General features: G+C 37.8%; 1 protein-coding gene across 3 annotated transcripts in view; it reads left to right on the top strand.

Moving 5' to 3' along the window:
• Positions 1–24,488, top strand: part of PRKCQ (protein kinase C theta) — a 183,870-nt gene that overhangs the window by 127,799 nt on the left and 31,583 nt on the right. For all 3 annotated transcript variants that reach the window (XM_078075116.1, XM_078075118.1, XM_078075117.1), the window contains exons 13-14: positions 22,341–22,432; positions 23,972–24,034. In XM_078075116.1, coding sequence (XP_077931242.1) covers positions 22,341–22,432; positions 23,972–24,034 — 155 coding nt within the window. The remainder of the gene's footprint in view (positions 1–22,340; positions 22,433–23,971; positions 24,035–24,488) is intronic.

The raw sequence follows: 24,488 nt of genomic DNA, 5'->3' as shown, positions 1-24,488 counted from the left end.
GCTTTCATCTGTGCTATGGGTGAGGGGACATAATCCATAGTGCTTGCCTGCTCCTCCAACCCAGAGAGAGTTCCAGCAGTTCTTTCTAGGGCTTGTTCCTTTATATTCTAGTTGCCCTTTTAGATCTCAGCTTTTTTCTGTGCTCCAGGGCCCTCAGTACTCTCTCTCCCCACTGTAGTTCCTAGCCTCAAGGGTGGGGGTTCCTTTCATTACTGTGTTTCCATCTCTTGCTGTTTTCTATATGGTCTTTGTTTTGTTGTGCAGAAGCTGTTTAGCCATCCCTCAGTTCTTTTTCAGGAGGAACTGCTATATAAATAGAAGTAGATTAGGCGTGTCCCTGGAGAAGGTGAGTTCAGGGTCTTCCTATGTCACCATCTTGAACTGGAAGCTCAGTTTTGTTTAAGGAAATAATTTTTCCTTAGAAATTAAAACTATGGGCTGCTTTCATTTTTGTCTCCTTTGAATTTGGAAAGGTCTGTCTTCAAGTAATTTGAGAAGTGTTTTAATTTCACACTATAAAAGAAGCTTTAGATTGTATGAGAATATTTCTGGGCCCCTCAGGTTGAATGTAGTGAAAGCACTATGGTTTTACAAGTCTCTGTATACACTCTCTCCAACATGATGTCAGGAGTGAAGATGCTAGTGTTACTTCATATATTTACACCACTTGACTTCCACACTCCCAGTCTGAACCAGTTGAGACTTTTGTGTCAGTATTACTTTGCACATTAGCTTTTAAAAAGAAAATGGAGTTTCACTTTCCATATATAGAATACACAAAGCTTAACTTCCGGACCAACCTCACCATGGTCATCCCTCTGCTTATGATCTCAGGGTATGAGTTTATGCCTGACGCTTTGTGTGACTTTCAACAAGTCACCACTTGTTTATATCTTTGGCTTTCTCTTTTTTTGCCTCCAAAAGGATTATGTTTTTAAAAATAGCATGTACGGAGAAGTTTGAATCCTTTGTGGATAAAGCACCATACTGACAAGATATTATTACTATTTGAAATAGAAGAAAAACCCCTTCAACATGCTAGGTCTTTAAAAGCATGTCATTCTGGTATTTCCATGGTTTGAAGGCAAAATCCATCCAAGACTGTCAGAAGGTTTTTAATTTCAAGCATTTTATTCAGGAACTGCCTCATTTGAAGCTCTAACACTTTAATCCACAAGCCCTGCAGTTGAGTTAAGGGTGCAGGTAATTATCACAATTTTAACAAGAAAAAAAAAAGCCACATAAACCACATCCTCAAAAACACTTATCCATGAAGTAAGACTTAACTTTGTGTTGTCCCATTAATAGTGACTGATAAGTCTCTCTCCTTTAAAGTACTTTTGCAGTTTTCTGATACTAAGAATACTTGAAAATTGTTATTTCAGAAATTGCACATCACTTTGATATGCTTCAGATGCCCTTTTTGTGCAACCAAACTATGATTTGGCAGATGACAGAGTTATGGTAGATTGGTGTTGCACTTACAACATTTGTTTTAGATTCTGCCTTCCACAAAACACTGGATATAATCAGCAATTAATACAATAAATATTCAGGAAGTCTTTGACTCTGAGCATTACCTGGTAAGTCTGAAATGTCATGTCCTTTCTGCACATCTGCTTTTTAAGCTCACAGATATTTTCTTACCTTTGTGCATGACTTTTTAATGTTTCTTCAGGGCTTATGTGCACACACTGTAGTCCATTCCTCTGTCAGCTGTTCTCTCAAAGCTCCAAAAGTATCGTCACCAGCTTCCCTCAAGACATGAGCATTTTGCATCTCCTTCAAGAGTAGGAAAATGCCCCTCCTCTGTGGATCTACCTACCCTCCTTTGAAAGCTTGCTCGAAGACCATATCCTCCATAATGGCTTTCAGATTCACTAAATTCTACTTAAACACCACTATCTTTCACTCCCTCAGGTTGCTCAGCTTACAAGACCCAGAAAGGTGGCTTTGTTCCTGTATCACGTGGCCTTTTCTGTGACAGTTTTCATATGTACTTACTCTGTTTTGCCACTTAATACATTCCTCGTATCAAGAAAAATGGTTTGCTCTTTTCCTTTTTTAAATTTTCCCCGCAAACTGCTAATGTTCTGAGTGGGAGTAGTAAAAGAATAAGAAAAAGAAATGTCCTATAGTAAATTATATTGCCTGACTAGAACAGGTCTGCCGGAGTCCTCAGGTGCCAGATAGGCTGGTCCTGGACAAACCTACAGAGGAGAGGAGCATACTTTCTCCTTAGCATACTTTCTTCTACTTCTCTATGACCTTGACCCGGGTTCCCATGACCTTGTGCCCACTACAGATCTCTAGACTCCCTGCCTTCATCTCCAAAGCATTCCTAGTCTCTCCACATTAAAACTTCTCTTGCTTCACTGTTCTTTTCTCAGCTAACAATCTTAAAGGAAATACATGATAAATAGCATATGGCTATTTATAAGAGATTCAAATGTATTGTTCTCAGCAATAATTTCTTAAAACAGAGTACTTGGAGATGCAGTGCTTTATTAATCTGTTTTTAAAAATTCAACAGAGTACAGGTAAAGATCAAATGGGCTTTATTCAATGATTCATGGATTGGGCAGCATCCCATCTGCAAACAGGAAGGAGCTCTAAAGAGCTGTATAAAATGGAAGGCTTTTTAGAGACAGAAAGTGGGCGAGACATCGAGTTTATTGCTTTAGGCACGGTCACTTTGGAGGAAGGTCAGGAGCCTGTCACACAGCTTACCACGCTAGTGCTCACCAGGTAATTCCAGGTTTACTGCTTAAAGGTCACATTCCTGGGAGAGGCTGAAACTGCAGTTAGGTTAGACATTAAGTCTTGATTTGCTGATGTGAGCTTCACACAAGTGACTCTTTTTAAACAACACCCCCTTTTGTGAATAGACTCTCAGTTTAACAGGGAAATGGACCCAGGGGGTCTCTGACATACAGATCAGAGTTTTTGATGCCAAGTCCTGTGGTCTGAAGGGTTACTCCCCTTAGCAAGGGCCTGGGAGATATGGATGATGCATTTTTCTTTCCAGGCCAGTGCTAGCATGAAGGAAAGAAAAAGAAGAAAGGATTTTACTTCAAGTATGAAGTCTTGGCCAGGCATCTTGGGGGGAAGTAGTCTACATCCATGCAAGCTACTCTTCCTCATCAATTTGATTTACATAGCACCAGATGTCCAGCAAAGCCTTCTTTAGCTGTGAAATACGGGGAGGGAGGAGGACATTGTACAGTCCCTTCCATGGAGATTCAAGACCAGTCTTTGTTCTTAGTGATTCCAAATTCCTAAGAAGGGTGGGAGAAAACTGGAAATGTTAGTGTGGGAGAGTTGTAGCCAGATATTTAAGGAAGCTAGAATAATTTACATCCAGTCCAGTTTACAGACACCTAACAAAATCTCAAATACAATTAACAAGACTAGAATCTAATATTTGCAAAGGTATAGACATAATTTCTCTAATTACCCCCATTTTTAAATCAAAGATAATCACGTAAAACAAATTTGTTTGCATTAAATTTGGCCTGATTATTTATATAAGTGCAGCAAGAATGGTGATTCTTTTTTAAAGACTTTCTGCTGGAGCTTTTCACATGGAATGTGGAATTGAATGCTCAGAAGCCTCTGAGGCCCGGAAGCGAAACCAAGGGTTCACCATCAGATTTTACCTGCAGGACCATTCCAGTCAAAGCCATCATGACATAGCCAACGTTTTCAGTTGTGTCCTGTTATATAAATAACTATACTACCATGAAATGGATATTCAAGAGTTTTGCAACACTGGAAGGATCAGGTAGGAAGAAAAAAAATGTTACATCTTTATTTACAAAGGTAACTTTACCAAATTGTAAGTCATAAATAGCTTAACAGAAAAAGTTTCCTCAAATCTGGAAAAATAAGACATTAGTGAACCAGCAATTGTTCAAATAAGAAGTCGTAAAAACTCTAATCCTCCTCCTCAGTTAATTCGGTCCCCTGTTATTAATTCTTGTTCTGTATGAATCTAGCTGTTTTCGTTAATTCTGGAAATCCTTACCCAATTCAGTTTTATGATCTTAAAGTCCTTTCCATGAAGTTCCTCAAAGATGAAGAATTTTTGCAAGAACACATTTGCAAAAGCATCAGAGTAAAACAGTAACTCTGTGAATGACAAAAGACTTAATGTCCATGGTTAAAGATCTGATGAGGGTTCATTATAACAGAATTGACAAGGATATGTGGTTATTTTGTGCTCTATGAAATTATGACTAATCACATTATACCAGAACAGATCTGATTTTTAGGAATTTCATATAATATTTAGAACACTTATAACACTACAAATATAACAAAGCTGATTACTATTTGACAATTCTTCCCATGTAATTTAACATATCAAATAAGCCTAATCCTTTTACTATCTCACTTTTTTTTTTTTTTAAAGATTTTATTTATTTATTTGAGAGAGAGAGAGAATGAGAGAGAGCACATGAGAGGGGGGAGGGTCAGAGGGAGAAGCAGACTCCCTGCCGAGCAGGGAGCCCGATGCGGGACTCGATCCAGGGACTCCAGGATCATGACCTGAGCCGAAGGCAGTCGCTTAACCAACTGAGCCACCCAGGCGCCCTATCTCACTTTTTATAAAGAGAAAGTGAACAGATATTTTGTGATTTTCTATGGACCTCCTTCAAAATTCCCCTTCAAAAGTTAGTTCAAGGTCAAAACTCATACAGTTTTTAAATTTGAATTCCAGTAAATGTATTCATAAGTTTGTTAATCGAAAGAATACTGAGGGGCGCCTGGGTGGCTCAGTCGGTTAAGCGTCTGCCTTCGGCTCAGGTCATGATCACGGGGTCCTGGGATGGAGCCCTTCATCGGGCTCCCTGCTCTTGGGTAAACTGCTTCTCCCTCCCCTTCTGCCCCTGCCTGCTCTCGCTCTCTCAAATAAATAAAATCTTGAAAAAAAGAATACTGTTATAACAAAAGTTCACAATTGCTACTACTTAGTTTTCACTAGAAACTAAAGATTCTAAGAGTCAAGAATTCTAATTAAGACTACTAGAAATAAGAGAAATAACTCTATATACAAGAAAAGTAAGATCTGTGTTTTTGAAAAAACAATATGAGGAATGGGAATACATTTTTTGTTGAGGGAAAAGAAAGTAATTTTGTCCTAAAGTGAGACTGGTTATTTAAATAAACACTTAGGACAAAATCTGAACGTACAGAGTGAAGTTGTAGAAGGTTTGCAGTGTGGTCAGTGCCGGCTAAGTTTGGAATAAATTTAAGTAAGTAAATGAGTTTTAGTATCAAAAATATACTGATACAAAGTTAAAATGTTTGTTTTCTCTGTGAAAAGTTTCTTAAACTTTTGATCTGCTCTTAATAAATTGATACTATAAACTAAAAAAAGAAAATTTGTCAAAAATATCAAAAGTTTTTGGGGCACCTGGGTGGCTCAGTCATTAAGTGTCTGCCTTCGGCTCAGGTCATGATCCCAGGGTCCTGGGATCGAGCCCCGCATCGGGCTCCCTGCTCGGCGGGAAGCCTGCTTCTCCCTCTCCCACTCCCCCTGCTTATGTTCCCTGTCTCGTTGTGTCTCTCTCTGTCAAATAAATAAAAATCTTTAATATATATATATATATATATATATATATATATATCAAAAGTTTTTAAAACATTTGGTCACAAAGGATCATAGATAACAAAAGAAATGGGGATGCCTGGGTGGCTCAGTCGGTTAAGTATCTGCCTTCCGCTCAGGTCATGATCTCAGGGTGCTGGGACTAAGTCCTACATGGGCTCCTTGCTCAACAGGGAGTCTGCTTCTCCCTCTGCCTGCCTGTGTGCTCTCTCTCTGACAAATAAATAAAATCTTAAAAAAAAGATAACAAAAGAAATGGAGTCTACCCTATTAATAAAGCTAAGGTTATTGTTTAACTTTCTTTATTTGCCTTCAAAGTTCTTTACTTGTCACTCTGGTTAGATGGATACCTAAGTATTGTTTTAAAGTAATCAAAGACCTGATAAAACAACATGAAACATAGGAATTTATTTTAAGACACAAAATCTTTGTTTTCTAGGCCTATTACTTAAAAAGGTAAAGAAAAATGTTTTACAATCTCTTATCCAGAAAACTTTGTCCTTTAAAACAAAAAAACAAATTCTAATTTTGTACCAGCTTACTTCTGTTATTAAAATTCATTCACTTAAATTCATTTCAGTCTTAGCCAGTCCTGACCACACCTATAATTCCTTTCCACAAACCCTGGAGGCTTTAATTTCATATATTAGAATTTTTAACCCTAAACACCTTAATTTTTTAGTGAAAATGAACAATTATGAATTGTCTCTTAACTAGCATTTAGTGGACTGGCAGATTTATACTCTTTATAATTTCTAGAAATGCATGCTTTCTCAAGCAAATATCTCAGCATGGCACAAAATGCATTGACTAATAAATCCAAGTATCTTTAGTTCCTCTGTAAAAGGACGACAAAAGTGGATAAGCCTATGTTCAATAATTAATGTTCTAGTATTTTATCTTATTTGGAAATGATCTAATGACTATTCATCATTTAATTTAACTTACTTAACTTTAAGGTTTCAGGTTACCAAAAAGATTAGGAAAACTATTTTTAAAATTCATCTAAAAACATTTATTTTGCTTACATCTATTTAATTCACTTGTTCTCAACAATTAATTTAGGGATGAATTTCAAGAAAGAGAGGACCATGTATTCAGAGGGGTGAGGGGGCTGACTGGACTGTTTAGGAGGAACAGTCATAATACTGTTATAACAGTATATATAACAGTATAACAGAATATATAACAGTATATATAACAGTATAACAGAAGCATCTAGTGAGAGGATGAGGGACTAGGTCAGTCTTGAGTGACAGGTGGGTAGACTCAGTGGTTATACAGAAGTCTTTCAGAAAGCATGTGATCACAGGGCTCAAGGGTTAATGAAGAACTCTTGAAACAGGAAGAAGCCAGACAAAAGGCAGGAATTCATGGAGAAAGATTTTGGAAAATGAAGAGGTTAGTATAAAGCATACAGCAAACTTTTGGTAAGGACGGGGGCACTTCTAGGACATGAAGCAAAAGCTGGAGGCAGGAGAGAAAATTGGAGTGTGTACGTCATGGTTGCAACCACTACGGGAAAGAAGGCAGCTTTCCCTGGCTGGAAATGACAGGGACAGGAATGGGAATGAGCACAAGGAGACATAGAAAAGGCTTGAAATGTCAGCAGCAGGGCACCAATAACAATTGCGACAGAGCACAAACTGCAAGGTACCATCTAAGGGCCAGAGTTTGAAGAGAAACTGTGGGATGGAAATTTGCCAAGATAGAAACTGGCAAGTTTTTAGGCAAATAAACTGCAACAAAACTGATGGCGTACCTCCTCTACCCACTTTATAAGGATTTGTATTTAGCTAGAATGTGAATGAGCTCTTAAATCCTAAATGTTTAATAGGTTAAAAGATAATAAAATATAAGCAATAATTCTCCAGGAAGCTCTATTTAAATTATTTTTCCTAGAAGAGCAGTTACAAATATTTTGATTAAGTAGATGCTATCAATCAAGTAAATAAAAATGTTTCTGGAAGTCATATTTTCGAGCAAGATTTTACCTAGAACCTGCAATGCTACCTTCTTTGTATAAATTCTACCTTTACAGGACATGTAAACATTATAAGAATTTAGGAGAGTTTTATTAGTCTCCATATTCTTCAGTCATTTTATTGATATTTGTATGAATTCCACATGAGCAAGAATCTTCAGCATGTTTTTCCTCTAGTCTTATATATTAGCATCACTTTGAATGTACTGGCTGGCCTAGAGCTACTAGTTTTTTTTAAATTAATAGACTATATTTTTAGAGAAGATTTAGGTTTACAGAAAAACTGAGTGGAAAGTAGACAGTCCCTTTCCTCCCTGCCAGCCCCTGGAGTTTCTGTGTTTAATTCTTGCTTTAGTGTCGTACATTTGTTACAACCAAAGAGTCAATATTAATACATTATTATTAACTAAAGTCCATAGTTTACATCAGGGTTACTTTTTGTATCTAACATTATATAGGTTTTGATAAATGTATGACATGTATCCACTGTTACAGTATCATACAGAATCATTTCACTGCTCTAAAAATCCTCCCTCGCCTGGCAACAACTGATCTCTTTACTGTCTCTATAGTTTTGCCTTTTCCAAAATGTCGTATAGTTGAAATCATTCAGTATTGTAGCCTTTTCAGATTGGCTTCTGTCACTTAGTTATATGCATGTAAATTTCCTCCATGTTTTTTCATGGCTTACCAGCTTGTTTCATTGCTGAATTGTATTCCATTGTCTGGATGGACCACAGTGTTTATATATTCACCTATTGCGGAACATCTTGGTTGCTTATAGCTAATTTGATCTGCTATACTCATTTGTTTTTCTTATAATGACAGACTCAATAGATAAAGCATTATTAAAGTGGCTTTCAATTAACAAGGCATTGAAGAAGGGGTCTAAGATGGTATCATATGAAGATCTTGAAATCATGTCCTCCCATGGACAGACCAAATCTACAGCTGCATAGGGATCATTTCCCCCTAAAGAATATATGAAAACTAGATGAAGTGCTCTCCACAACAAAGGATAAAAGGACCATGTTGAGACCAATAGGAGACGTAGAGACACAGTCTTACAAAAACCCACCCTTGGTGCCCAACATATAGTAGGGATCTCACCAGACAGCTACTTTTCATGAAAGAGCAAGGGGTGGGTGTCCCACATCACACACCTTGGTTCCTGGGATCTATACCAGAGAGAAGAGCCAACACTCAACAAAGTGGTAACAGAGGGAACATAACATAATAAAGGCTGTGTATGACAAACTCACAGCTGTCATATTCAATAGCAAAATGTTAAATGTTTTTACTCTAAGACTGGGAAAAAGACAACAGTGTCGGCTCTTACCATTTGTATTCAACCTAATATTGGAAGTCCTAGTCACAACAATCAGATAAGGAAAAGATGTAAAAGGCATTCAAATTGGAAAAGAAAATTATTTTCAGATAACATGATAATATGTATATATAAAACCCTAAAGACTCCACCAGAAAACTATTAGAATTTAGTGAAGTTGTAGACACAAACTTAATATACAGAAATCTGTTGCATTTCTATACACCAATAATGAAGTAGCAGAAAGAGATTAAGACAATGATGCAATTATAAATGGAATTGTTAAGAATAAAATATCTAGGAATAAATTTAACCAAGAAGGTGAAAAACCTGTACTATGAAAAATCTAAGACTTTGATGAAAGAAATTGAAGAAGACACAAATAAATAGAAAGGTATTCAGTACTAATGGATTAGAAGAATTAATACTTTTAAAACGTACATACTACCCAAAGCAATCTACAGATTTGGTGCAATCCCTACCAAACTACCAATGGCATTTTTCACAGAACTAGAACAAAAAAAAAATTAATTTGAATGGAATCACAGAAGAACTCAAATGGCCAAAACATTCTGGAGAAAGAACAACAAACCTGGTGGTATCATGCTTCTTAAATTCAAAGTAAACTACAAAGTCATAGCAATGAAACAGAATGATATTGACACAAAAACACATACATAGACCCAATAGAACAGAATAAAAATAGAGAGTCCAAGAATAAACTCTTGCTTTTACAGCCAATCTTTGACAAAGGGGGCTAGAACATACAATGGGGAAAAGAATCTCTTCATTAATTGGTGTTGGGAAAACTGGACAGCTACATGCAAAAGAATGAAACTGAACTACTTTCTTACACCATACATAAAAATAAAGTCAAAATGGATTAAAGACTTAAATAGAAGTTCAGAAACTACAAAACTCCTAGAAGAAAACATAGGCAGTAAGCTCTTGGACATTAGTCCTAGTGACATTTTTTTGTCTCCTCAGACAAGGCAACAAGCACAAAAATAAATGAGACTTCATCAAACTAAAGAGCTTTTGTACGGAAAGGAAACCATGAACAGGAAGAAAAGGCAACCTACTGAAGGGGTTCTACTGATAGGAGATGTTACAAATGTAATGGACAAAGAGTTAGTATCCAAAATATAAGAACAGATACAATTCAATATCAAAAAAAAAAAAGAAAAAAACCTAATTTAAAAATGGGCAGAGGACCTGAATAGACATTTTTTCAATTAAGACATACAGGTGGCCAACAGACCCATGAAAAGATGTTCAACACTACTCATCAGGGAAATGCAAAACAAAACCACAATGAGATATCACCTGACACCTGCCAGAATGGCTATTATCAAAAAAATCAAGAAATAACAACAGTTGGTAAGGATGTGGAGAAAGGGAACCCTTGTGCACTGTTGGTGGGAATGTAAATGGTGCAGCCATTATGCAAAACAGTATGGCGGTTCCTCACAAATCTAAAAATAGAACTGCCATATGATCCAGTAATTTCACTTCTGGCTGTTGATCCAAAGACAATGAAAACACTAATTTGAAAAGTTATCGCTGCATTATTTATAATAGCCAAGACATGGAAATAACCTAAGTGACCCTCAATGGCTAAATGGATAAAGAAAATGTGTGTATGTATGTGTGTGTGTGTGTATGTGTGTGTATATATATACACACATACATATATATAATGGAATACTATTCAGCTACAAAAAAAGAATAAAATCTTGACATTTACAACAACATGTATGGACCTTGAGTGTATTATGCTAAGTAAAATAAGTCAGAGAAAGACAAATACCACATGATTTCACTTTTACGTGGAATCTAAAAAACAAAACAAACAAAACAAAACCCAGACTCATGGATACAGAGAATGGGTTGGTGGTTGCCAGAGGAGTGGGGGATTTGTGGGGGTGAAATAGGTGAAGGGGATTAAGAACTACAATCTTCTAGCTATAAAATAATGGGGATGTAATGTACAGCATGAGGACTATGGTCTATTATAGTGTATTAACTTTGTAAAGTGACAAATGGTAATTATACTTAATGTGGTGACCATTTCACAACGTATACAAATGTGGAATCACTATATTGTACACCTGAAACTAATATAATATTGTATGTTAATTATATCTTGATATATTTTTAGAAGTTTTTTAAGCATAGGAGTTGTTGAGATTTGGGGGTCAGCAGCTTCCCTCATTTTGCAGCTAAAGAAATTGAGATCCAAGAATCAGCCTAGCTGATCACATGTCAGTGCTCTTTTCTAGGTATCAATCCAAAATTAGAAAAATTGAGATTTCAAGGGGCCTAAACACCAAATCCAACTCACAACTCATTTTATTAGAGAATTATCCTTTTCATGATCTAAGCCTTAGACCCAAGCAACAGAAGGGGAGCTCTCTAGCTTACTCTCTCTAGCACTCTCTGTATATATGTATAGAAATATAGAATATATTGAATGCAATAGTTGGTAAACTTGATTTGTAACACTTAACTTTTTATACATATGGTGTTGGCATCCACTTGTACCCTCACTCCAGACCTTGCAAATGTTGGGGCCATCCTTGCTCTGACTATAATACAGATTAATGTTTTCTTTCCCTGTGTCATAAATAATGACAATATACATAATATGTGATGAGTTCTTATACTATTCCAGGCACAGAGCTAAATACTTTAGGTGCATTATTTCATTTTAGTTTGGACAAGCTCTTCTTTGTTCTCCAGGATGCATCTCTCACTCCTTCCACTGGCTCTATCAGGGTATATCCCAAAGAGTTTAATTCTACACTTCAATTTCCATACTGTTACACTATAATCTTGAATATTACAGCATTTACTAAGGATACTTAACATATGATACTCTGGAAGAGGTACTGATATACTCTGTAATGAATATTCCAGTTGTATTTCTTCAGACATTGCAAGTCTTCTCTTGTATACAATTTATGACATTAACTTACTGGCCTTTGAAGGAAAGAAAGCTAGGAAAAAGGACTGTGATAGTTCCTTTCCTCCTTTTCTTGGAGATGGAGTCTATATTCCTGACCTCATTTGCATGATATTTGCAAAGTTCCCCATTTATTTTCAGAATCGTTACTGGTTTGATAAGATTATTAATGTCTTTAATGGCATAAAGTCTGCATTCATCCAATAACGTGCACATTTGGCAACTGTTCTCTTATTTATTCAGTACTTGGCTATATTGAATAATGGTCATCGCTAAATAATTTCCCATGCTCTTTATTTTCATTCTCTTCATAAAAAGAATTGCGGTCATTCTTAAGAGTAGGCAGTATAGAAGGCACATTGTATTAACATAACTCTTGGAATTTTGCCTTCACTAATTCTAGAATATTCATTCACAAAATATCAATATTTAGAACACAAGATAATATTTTTAAAGGACATGTTTTGAAAGCCCTAGGACTCTTAACTTCGCTAAATGACATCTGTGTCTGCCAACAGTCCTGTGGGAATTACACAACTGGTTTTATGAAATCTGTCACTTTAATCTTGCATGTAATCAACTTTCTTTCATATTGTGAATATAGATTTCTGTTTTAATGATGCTTCCATTTTTAGGTCTTTTCAGTTTTGAGTCTTTTTTTGAGAGAATTATTCTATTTATATTATTCTGATTAGAAGCGATTTTTAAAATATTTAATCAGAAGACACTACTACCCTGTGCCTGGCCATACTTCCATCAGAATGTTTAAGCCTGCGAGTTTCGATTTAGGTGAGCTACAAAAAAAGATAGCATCTTGCTTTACATCAAACACTTAATCTAGATGTCCATGCCAGCATTACAAGTAATACTCATTTTGATCTATCAGTGAATCAGACTTATTCCAGACCTCTTTGAAATTGATACACTGGCTAGAGTGCAAGGCCCCAGCTATTCCTTGTACTTTTGGGGATTCATTCTTCAGTAGCTTAAATCTGAACAAGATTAACAAGCTCCCTGGACAAATGTTGAGAATATATACCATATAAATATAAGGTGATAGAAAAATCACTCACTTATAATTTTAAGTCACATTAATATTTCCCTAATTATAAAATTACACCTAAACATACATTACAAATTGGAAAATACATAAAAGTACTATAAAAAGAAGAGTCATTCCAAGTTATATCACTCGAAGTCACTCAGAGATAGGATTTTTGAGTATTTCCTTTTATCTTCTTTTTACATCTTTTTTAGTAACTAATAATTTAGTGACTAGTTTAATTAACCAGATCTAGTATTAATAACTTAGTGACTAAAATCTTGAGCAAAGGTCATTTTCATATCAAAACCATATATTCCTTAAAACTTTCCTTTTATGTTAAAACTCTGTTCCTGAGGTCATTTTTGCTTGTGAATATATGTCTCAACATGCCTGTTCACATATATCACACATATACAGCAGCTATCTTAGTAAATGTACTAACAGCTGACATTTATAGAGCACTCACTATGTGCTAGTCCATGTTGTAGGCACCTTACATATTTTAACTCATTTACTCTTCATAGCAACCCTATGAAGTAGATACTGTTATTATCCCCATTTTACAGATAAAGAAATTGAGGTGATCCTAAGGGGGATAAACAACACATCAAAGATCAAACACCTGTTAAACAGGGGAGCCAGGATTCAAACTCAGGCAGTTCAAGGGGTAAAGTCCATAGGCCTAACTGCTATAGTACTTCTCAGTAGAGACCTAATCCTATCAGGGAAAACAGTTTTAAAATTCATGAAATGGAGTTCTGTTTGTACTTTGTTATGAAAGGAAATAATTTGTTAGTTAATGCAAAAAGACCCTGTGGGGCAATTAAGCCAGTAAATACCAACTGAGCTTGAGTTCCCATTGCAAGGTACAGACCTCTAGAAGTTCAGGCACACTATTTCTGAAATGTACTAATAGGTCTATTAAAGGCAGTGAATTTTACTAATTAGAGTTTACAGTGGAAATAGAAACAAGCCCTAATGAATGAGTTTGCTGGTCTACAGAGAGCAATTTCTTTCCCTTCACCCCCCCCCACACACACTCCCTATTTAGATATAAAGTGCACACATATGATTATCTGTTGGGTTTGAGGATGTGTCCTTAATGAGAAAGGAAATAAGCCTGTTGTAGGATGTCTGAATATATAGCTCAGTATAGAAGAAAGCAATAGATACAATACTCCAGATTCATAATTCCTCCAGCCTGCTAAACTACATACATAACTAGGAAATTGAGTGTTGGTGTGACCAAATTGATAGTGTGTAAGTATACAGGTGAGCCCACCATCCAGTGTGCCCCATACCTGTGCCCCCGGATGCAAGCTCCACCCCCACCTGGGGTGCTCCTTCTGAGCACACAGCTTAGGCAGCCCTGCCCCCAGCTCTGTGTTCTTCCAGACAGGAAACCCCTCCATTTCCTCATGATCGCAGAGCTGGGGATGTCAAAAAGGCAACTCTCACAGGTTGTAATTCTCAACTAAAAACCTTGCTTTTGTGGGAGGACAATAAGTAGAAGTAAAAACATGAGGTCATTCACATTCTAAAGGGGACCCTATATCCACTTGTAATACTAGTTAAGACTCAGCACATCGAGGGTGTAAATAAAAATGATGGGAGGCACAAAGGTAGAGGTTCAAAGGCAAGGTCTTAAATTCAGACCAGATGATTTAAAGGTTTTGGCCTTGAATACCATTGAAATTAGTACATGTTATCTGAAAAATGATTTTTTTCTAGATCCTGGATTAGCAAAGTACTTAAATATTTTTATTCTTATATAGAATGTTTACTTCTTTTCCTTCTTTTTACCAGTATAAATCACTTTTTACAGCTGAATTTTATATAGCTATTTCATAAAGAATGTGAATACAAAGGTATTTAGATACTAGAGTCTCCCTACAGCAGTCTCATATTTTTGTAAGAACGTAAGAGAACCAACTATACTGTTCCATCAGCCAAGTAATAAAAGGTATTTGTGGGAACTGGAAAACCCAGTATGTTGTACATAAACATACAGAATTCTTTGCAAAAATGCTAGGCTATTTTGAATTTTTGAAAGTACTTGATATATATTATTTAAGTAATCTTATAAGAATATACTAAATACCATTTTTTAAAGCACCAAAAAAAAAAAAAAAGCTACAGAACTTTGAATATCCATCCATCTAAGAGTATCAACATCAATTATTGTGTTTCATTGTCAGAAAATCACAGCAAAGCAATTCATAACTGTCACTCCCTTGTTTTTGTGGTCTGGCATACAGAACAGCATGTATGCCATAGGTATATTTTACAAACTGAAATGTTGATAGATAAATGTTATTGAATGGTATATCAAATACTTTCTTGTTAGCCAGAGGTTCTTCAGGACTATTCAGTGAAGCTTTCCTTCCAGTGACTGTAATGTCATTGTCCTGTCAAACCCCAGCTAAACTTACTTTACTGACAGGATGGAAAGATGCTCAGTGTTTTATTGTTTCATTAATAAAATCAGTGGATGATGGAAGGACACTCGAAGAACTCACTCTAAAGACCACGAAGCCTTACTGAACGTTCATTTTACAAATCAGTCCGTTTGAGTTGATACCAACAGAGCTTGCAAGAACCTCAGTGTATTTCCTCCTGCAGGGAATGCAAGGCAACCTTTCTTTCATAAATTTCACTTTTCCAAGGAGTACTTGACAGAATGCTATGTTTTTGCCACCTACATACACAAAGTGAAAAAATCCACTGATTGAACTGGGGACAATAACCCTATAGGTTGCTCTACTCCTTTGTTTCTATTCTTTTCCAAAAGCAGAGATGTTCTTCTTTAAGCAGGCCTGCTTGAGTTCTAAGGGACTAAGAAGTATGATTCAGAAACAAAACAGACCAATCAAAAAGTTATTCTCTTGCCACTCAAGGTCTGTTAAAACAGTGCTAAGGCACATTCTATTCTAACCCATTCTGATCTTCAGCCCTTGGTGGGATTAATCTGTTAAAGCAGTCACAGTCAAGACCCTTGGGACACAGAGGTATCCCCCCAACCAATAGCCATGTTCTATGAGCATTACCAAGAGACTACTTAAATGGGAAGAAGCCATCTGACCACTATTGTAGGGCCTTCTTTGGGGTGTCATGGTGGGCCATAATGCTTACTTCCTTTGAGGAGAGTGCCAAGGGAAGCCTCATCTCTGTTCTTTAATTTTACTTCAAATATGCATTGTTTCTAGACAAAGACTTCTCATAAGAATTTTGCAAGCCTCATATCCTCTTATATGTATTTTATCATCTGGGAGGCAGTGCATGGATTTTATGTGCTCAATAGTTTGTTAATGTCATCTTTATCCCCAAAAGAAAAACAATAAAATGTATGGTGAAAATCAGGGGGTGCTGAGGCCACTAAAGGGGAGTTTAGTCAAAATCCCTCATTTCTCAGAAGTTGAGACTGTGGCCCAGGGATGGCATGATTTACTGATCACACAGTCAGTCAGTGATGGCAGAGACAAGGATGGATGCTGTGCTGGGAGCTGCTGACAAAGTCTAAGACCAGGCAGATTGGAGTACCCCATCCCCCAACACCCTCACAACTTCAGTTCTCACTCTGCAAAAGAATCATGTGCATCAGTTAATGTATTACCCTGTATTAAGAGAGTTCCACACTAGTGTGTGTGTTTCACAAGCCCACGTCCCTCCTCACTAGCTTGCTTTGCGTTTTTCTCTCAGCTCGTGACCAGAACACATAGGACACCATTGGATGAGACCTAGCCCTCTGCTTTCCTCTTTGTTTCAAGAGCCACAGGACTGTTCGGGTCCTTTTTCTGAGAAGTATCTGCTGTTGTTTGGTTATTGACATCATGTGAATTCTTCCTATAAGACATAATGAAAATTAATAATGTGGAATTTCTTATATAGATGTCCAACACTGTTTCTTGAAGAGACTGTCTTTGCTCCATTGTATTGCTTTTGCTTCTTTTTCAAAGATCAGTTGACTATATTTGTGTGGGTCTATTTCTGGACTCTGTTCTGTTTCACTGACCTATTTGTCTATTTTTTGCCAATACCACACTGTCTTGATTACTGTAGCTTTATAGTAAGTCTTGGAGATGAGTAGTGTCAGTTCTCCAATCTTGTTCTTCTCTTTCGAAAAGTTTTTGGCAATTTGGGGTCTTTTGCCTCTCTGTGTAAACTTTAGAATCAGTTTGTAGATATCCACAGAATAACTCACTGGGATTTTGATTGGGATTTCACTAAAACTATAGGTCAAGTTGGAAAGAATTGACATCTTGATAATCTTGTATTCCTATTTATGAACATGGAATCTCTCTCCATTTATTCGGTTCTTCTGATCTGCTGGGGTTTTTTGACTGGCTTTTAAATTGTTTCCTGTGACAACAGCTACCAATTATCAAGTCCTTGCTGAGTGCTAACCCTGAACCAGCTCTCTGCATGTATCATCTCATGTAATACTCATGACAACCCTATGAGGTGGGAATATTATTCCTCCATTTTGCAAATAAATAAAGAAGAAGAGGCTTAGGAGAGGTTAACTTCTCCAAGGTCACAAATAGAGGAAATATGAACTCAGCTCTCAGTAAGGGCAAAGCCCCTGGTCTTGACCATTACCCTGAGTCTTGTCCTTCTGGGTTTAGTTCTACCTGAACCAATGTGGAGTCCTTTCAGTGGGCAGACTTTTCTTTTTGAGAGTGGTCCTGCAGGGTTCCAGGTCAGTGGCAGGTCACCTTCAGCTCTGAGCACTCCTATTTCAGCCAAGTCTGAGTCTATTATAGTTGCATTTACTTTTTATGACTGGGACTTGGGATTCAACTTTTAAAAGATTTACCCATCCTTCAAAATGTGATCCTTGGAACCCAAACCCTAGGACTACATGGTGTGTATGTGTATATATTTATTCTTATTTTATCACAGAGCCATCTCATTGGGCCCAGGGTAGACCCAACAGTTCCCTGGATGAATAGATTCCTGAGACTTCCAGTTTCTAGAACCCTCTAGAAAAGAACAGCACCTTCTAGCAGGATAACAGGTTTCTCCCATCCTGCCCACCCAAGCTGGACCTCCAGGCATGGACTTCCCTTATCCCCTATAAGCAGCCCACATTTTAGCTGGTAGTCACCCAAACCAAGCACTTCAACTGAAGCAAAATGCCATCATAAATAACCAAAGATGATCAATTGGCTTTTTTCAGTGCCCCTGGCTTAACATAAAGACGAGAATTAGAAGAGATTGTTTTTAACTTTTTGAGGAGCCTCCATACTGTTTTCCAGAGTGGCTGCACCAGCTTGCATTCCCACCAACAGTGTAGGAGGGTTCCCCTTTCTCCGCATCCTCGCCAACATCTGTCGTTTCCTGACTTGTTAATTTTAGCCATTCTGACTGGTGTGAGGTGGTATCTCATTGAGGTTTTGATTTGGATTTCCCTGATGCTGAGCGATGTTGAGCACTTTTTCATGTGTCTGTTGGCCATTTGGAGGTCTTCTTTGCAGAAATGTCTGTTCATGTCTTCTGCTCATTTCGTGAATGGATTCTTTGTTCTTTGGGTGTTGAGTTTGATAAGTTTTTTATAGATTTTGGATACTAGCCCTTTATCTGATACGTCATTTGCAAATATCTTCTCCCATTCTGTCGGTTGTCTTTTGGTTTTGTTGACTGTTTCCTTTGCTGTTCAAAAGCTTTTTATCTTGATGAAGTCCCAATAGTTCATTTTTGCCCTTGCTTCCCTTGCCTTTGGCGATGTTTCTAGGAAGAAGTTGCTGCGGCTGAGGTTGAAGAGGTTGCTGCCTGTGTTCTCCTTTAGGATTTTGATGGACTCCTGTCTCACATTTAGGTCTGTCAACCATTTTGAGTCTATTTTTGTGTGTGGTGTCAGGAAATCGTCCAGTTTCATTCTTCTGCATGTGGCTGTCCAATCTTCCCAACACCGTTTGTTGAAGAGACTGTCTTTTTTCCACTGGACATTCTTTCCTGCTTTGTCGAAGATTAGTTGACCATAGAGTTGAGGGTCCATTTCTGGGCTCTCTATTCTGTTTCATTGATCTATGTGTCTGTTTTTGTGCCAGTACCATACTGTCTTGATGATGACAGCTTTGTAATAGAGCTGGAAGTCCGGAATTGTGATGCCGCCAGCTTTGCTTTTCTTTTTCAACATTCCTCTTGCTATTCGGGATCTTTTCTGGTTCCATACAAATTTTAGGATTATTTGTTCCATTTCTTTGAAAAAAGTGGATGGTATTTTGATAGGGATTGCATTAAATGGGTAGATTGCTCTAGGTAGCATAAATATTTTCACAATATTTATTCTTCCAATCCATGAGCATGGAACATTTTTCCATTTCTTTATGTCTTCCTCAGTTTCTTTCATGAGTATTCTATAGTTTTCTGAGTACAGATCCTTTACCTCTTTGGTTAGATTTATTCCTAGGTATCTTATTGTTTTGGATGCAATTGTAAATGGGATCAACTCCTTAATTTCTCTTTCTTCTGCCCTGTTGTTGGTGTATAGAAATGCAACAGATTTCTGTGCATTGATTTTATATCCTGCTACTTTACTGAATTCCTGTATGAGTTCTAGCAGTTTTGGGGTGGAGTCTTTTGGGTTTTCCACATAAAGTATCATATCATCTGCAGAAAGAGAGTTTCACTTCTTTTTTGCCAATTCGGATGCCTTTTATTTCTTTTTGTTGTCTGATTGCTGTGGCTAGGACTTCTAGTACTATGTTGAATAGCAGTGGTGATAGTGGACATCCCTGCTGTGTTTCTGACCTTAGGGGAAAAGCTCTCAGTTTTTCCCCATTGAATATGATATTTACTGTGGGTTATTCGTAGATAGCTTTCATGATATTGAGGTATGTACCCTCTATCCCTACACTGTGAAGAGTTTTAATCAAGAAAGGTTGCTGTACTTTGTCAGATGCTTTTTCTGCATCTATTGAGAGGATCATATGGTTCCTGTGCTTTCTTTTATTAATGTATGGTATCACATTGATTGATTTGCGGATGTTGAACCAACCTTGCAGCCCAGGAATAAATCCCACTTGGTATATATATCCAATGGAATATTATGCACCATCAAAAAAATGAAATCTTGACATTTGCAATGACGTGGATGGAACTAGAGGGTATTATGCTAAGCGAAATAAGTCAGAGAAAGATAAGTATCAAATGATGTCACTGATATGAGGAATTTGAGATACAAGACAGAGGATCATAGGGGAAGGGAAGGAAAAATGAAACAAGACGAAACCAGAGAGGGAGACAAACCATAAGAGATTCTTAATCTCAGGAAACAAACTGAGGGTTGCTGGAGTGGAAGGGGGTGGGAGGGATTGGGTGGCTGGGTGATGGACACTGGGGAGGGTATGTACTGTGGTGAGTGCTGTGAATTATGTAAGACTGATGAATCACAGACCTGTACCCCTGAAACAAATAATACATATGTTAATAAAAAAAATTTTTTAAATCCTGATTCTGAAATTCATAGGATTTAAATCTAAGCAACTTACAGAAATTGCTTAAAAGGAATACATGCTTACTTTATTAACTATATCTATAAATTTGGGATTTTTGCTAACTGGCCTTCCTCAAGGTTTTCACCTAAATAAATAAAGATTTACTGTTTATTAAAAAAAAAGAATAGATGGTTTTAAAAGATTTATTGTAGAGATAAAATCTTTTAGTAGGATTAAGCGTGGCATCCAAGGTGCTATAAATCTCCATTACTATTTAATTAATAATCTCTATGGTAGTGTGGTCTTCTTGGAATGCCCAAGGGAGTAAACACAGATTTAAGCCCCAATCCTTCACAGGTAGGTGCAGAACTGATTTAAGCCTAAGAACTGATGGGACCGCTATGCCCACAGTTGTGTAGAAGTTAGGGTTGGCCTCTTGCCTCTAGTCCTAGCTGCCAATATATAAATTCCAAATTTTCAACTTTTATAAGAATTTGTAAGCTTCCTAACTCTTAAGAGGATCCTTTTGTCTGAGCACTGTTATAAATGGCCTTACTTTAAGTTTTTATATCTTTCATTCTTCTGAGCATTTAGGCAATTCCACCACCGTGTGCATACAGGCCATCATAGTTTTATGTTAAAAGGTAGTTAGAAGCTGTCCATACAGTACTTACAAGAATAAGAGGTAAAGGAAAGATGTGCTATTGACAAAGCAGATGTGTGCAGATTGGACAAATGATTAATCTCAAGTTACGTGTGAAATAGCAATGTTAAGGTAGGACTTCTATCAGCAGAGAATTTTGGCCTGTCCATAAGGGAAAGGGCTCCAGTTAAAGATATACGGAACCAGTAAATTAGATCAGGGGTCAACTTTAGAAAAAAACAGGACAACACTTACCTTTACCTGAACTACTGAGATAATAGCCACAATATTTGGTTTCCCAGTAGAAATGGCAGGCCGTGTATGTTACTGTCAGACCAGAACACCATCACCTTGTATGCCCCAGGGCCTTGGTTAGTCTCACATCAAAACTCAAAGGTTAATTCTGTTAAAAAATCACCGAAGTGAGGCTTTCAGGTGCAAATTCATGCACAGACATGTTAAATGTCTTCACACTTTAAGGATGACTAATTCTGTGGTTCATGAGGCCTCTCAGAATCGAGATGCTCAAAATGCCATAAATGTACTTATTGAAGAAGTATGGTCTCACATAGTAGGAGGAACTCAGGCTCAATTGTAGCCACTTCTGATACTCTCACCACAACCTGAAGACCACTCAGCCTTGCTTTTGATGGCTGCCATTCAAGGGGGCCCGCTCTAGTAACATGCATGGGTCTTCTGTTAGGAACAATGTGCTGGTTCATCACTTGTGGCTCAAAACGAGTGAAATCAGGACTGGAAAGAAATAAGACTATTCTTAATCATAAGGTTCCTGAAGGCAGGACTGTGTTTCATCATCTCTGATGGATGAGGCAGGAACGCACATCCCCACTGTCACTCCTGCCACAGTGCCATACCCATAGAGTATGTTCAGAACTGCTTACTAAGTGTTGAATGCATGCTTCCAAGCCTTGCACCTGGAATTGGAGCCCCGAACTGTATTCTCTTTACCATCCTACACACTATCAATTTCAGTAGGTATACAATCAGCATCCGCTAAGTGCCCAACACCATCCCACTGTTGGGTGGACAAGTCCAGTTGGACCCTTCCTCAGGCTGTGCCCCATCTGCTGAATCATAGCCTGCAAGTATCCCAGCAAACGTTACCCATACACCTCCCATATGCCCTAAGCTTCTTGGTGTTCAGAAATGCTATACATTGGCTAAATTATTGTGACAGTCTTTTTATAAGGGATCAAGACAGAATTGGTCCCCCTGAAATAAACTAAATCCATTTAAAAAGGAGTCCTTGTTTTCTTATTTTTTAAAAAAGCTGAAATTCGGAATTCTTTTGTTTTTCTCTAGGAAAACCTCTTTTTTGTGATGGAGTATCTCAATGGAGGAGACTTAATGTACCACATCCAAAGCTGCCACAAGTTTGATCTTTCCAGAGCAACGTAAGAGCTCTCTAATGGGTTTGGGGATTTTCCCCCTGTTTTTGTCAGGTACCGAGTACCTACGATACCGGCAGAATATTTCTCCCATGTGGCATTTTTCCCATTTCCTCAGCATGCCACAATCCCAAGTCAGGGTAACCCCTGAGGGACATATCAAACAAGGTAACTATGTTCCCAGTTTGTGAAGCTTAAACCAGAGTCCGTTTTATTTCATTTCTTTGTGTTTTGATATTAACAACTTAGTTTCTTAAGAAACTGCCCCGATTCATCACGCTTCTAAAGAATCTAAACACAGGAGCAAATATTTGCACTTTGAAAAGAAGTAGTCAGATGAAACACAGATCTTAAAAGTGGTCATGGGGATGAAGCTTTAACTAAACTTTTAACTAAGGCTTTAACCTAATGGGGAGCTCAATGTTGAAGGCATAAAGCATCTGGCTCCAGGGACATGAGTATTAGGAAACCAGAAGAGCATTTACTCCTTGAGAATAAATCTTCACCTTCTTTGGCATCAAGTGGAATCGGGCAGGCTGCATTTACCAGGTGGGAATGCTGCTGAGTCCCACAGAACCCCTGGTACTCTTCCTCCCGTGGGCCCTGTCTCCTCAGTAATAAAACCACTCTGACATTCAGAAAAAAAGAAAACTGTGCCATAAGGCTCACTTAAAAATATGGGTACACACTAGCTTTCTTTGCCTGGTGCTCAGTAATCTTTCACTCACCCCTAATGAACAATTTGAGTGGTTTAGGCTGAGCTGGGCTGAAAGATGAACTGGTCCCACCAGCTTCCACAGAAACCTCTGGCTGGAATGGCTTTTTGTCAAAGCCTGTGGCTAGCATACCACTAAGCTCATCACCTCCAGGAACCATCAGCAAAGTGCCCAGAGATAATTTTATGGGATTTCTGCAGCAGAGAAATCATCAGGCAGTTTTCATGCTAAAGGATTCTAAGTCTGCCTTCCTCACTACCTCTGGAAGGCTTGAAAGCCATCACAGACACTGTCTGCCGTGCTCTCAAGGCCTCCGAGGTGCTTGTCATCACTGGAGATGGAGAGCAGCATCTCACTCCCATCTTCCAGTAGCCTTTCCTCTGCCTCTCGGGCTGCATTTCTTGCCCATAAACAACTCAGGTCTATGTGGAATGACCCTGCATGCAGGTCTAAGGGCAGCAAGCAGAGTTTAAAATAAAAGGGAAAATCATTTTCCTGTACTACTTACACTATTACATTTAATGTCCATGGGTGTTTTATTAGCAAAAAGAAATGACAGTTTGAACATTATAGCTTAAGGTATAATAATTAGCACTAGCGCAGGTAAGACTAACTTAAGGTACCTGCTTTGTTTCATCCTCTCAGGGCTGGGGCTGCACATATGGAATGGATGATTTCTCCCTTTTGTTAGGACTAAACAAAATTATGTACAGAAGTAGTGTGTATACACTGAGGACAGTACTTGCACAGAATACTCACTATATAAAATGGGGCTTTTCTTTTGTTCCGTTAATGCATCCATATTCAACTTTGATTTTCCTTCCCTCAGGTTCTATGCTGCTGAAATCATTCTTGGTCTGCAGTTCCTTCATTCCAAAGGAATTGTGTACAGGTAAAGTTTACTCTTTGGAAACACATACTGAGATATCTGGGTTTCCCTGTCCAACTAATTGAATCACTGTAGTGATGTGAAATGGCCAGGGTACTTTTGTGGCAGGAAGTTCCATGCCCATGGTGATGATAATCAAGTCAGGAACTCCAGTCTCAAAAGCACTAAGGTTCTGACCTCATTTTGTTCTTTATTCTGGTCTTTACAGTTATTCTCCTTCTCACTTCCACTTTTCTCACCTCCTTCCATTACCCTGCTTTCTCTTTGGCATCTTATCATGGCTTTCACTCTCTGCCTCCTTCATATCTCTTGTTTTTGCATGGGCCAACTAGAAATGCTCATTGAATGTTCTCCTCTTGGGTAGGGAAGGAGGGGGGAACTCTTCCTTGATCACTCAAATGCAACTGTGGAAATCTATCTGCCTATACCTGATAGAAGTGCATAGAAAGCCATGTGT

This window comes from Halichoerus grypus, chromosome 6 (assembly GCF_964656455.1).
Source record: "Halichoerus grypus chromosome 6, mHalGry1.hap1.1, whole genome shotgun sequence".
In the NCBI taxonomy this organism is placed as follows: Eukaryota; Metazoa; Chordata; class Mammalia; order Carnivora; family Phocidae; genus Halichoerus; species Halichoerus grypus.
The sequence above is the reverse complement of the archived record's forward strand: the minus strand, read 5'-3'. Positions and strand labels throughout refer to the sequence as shown.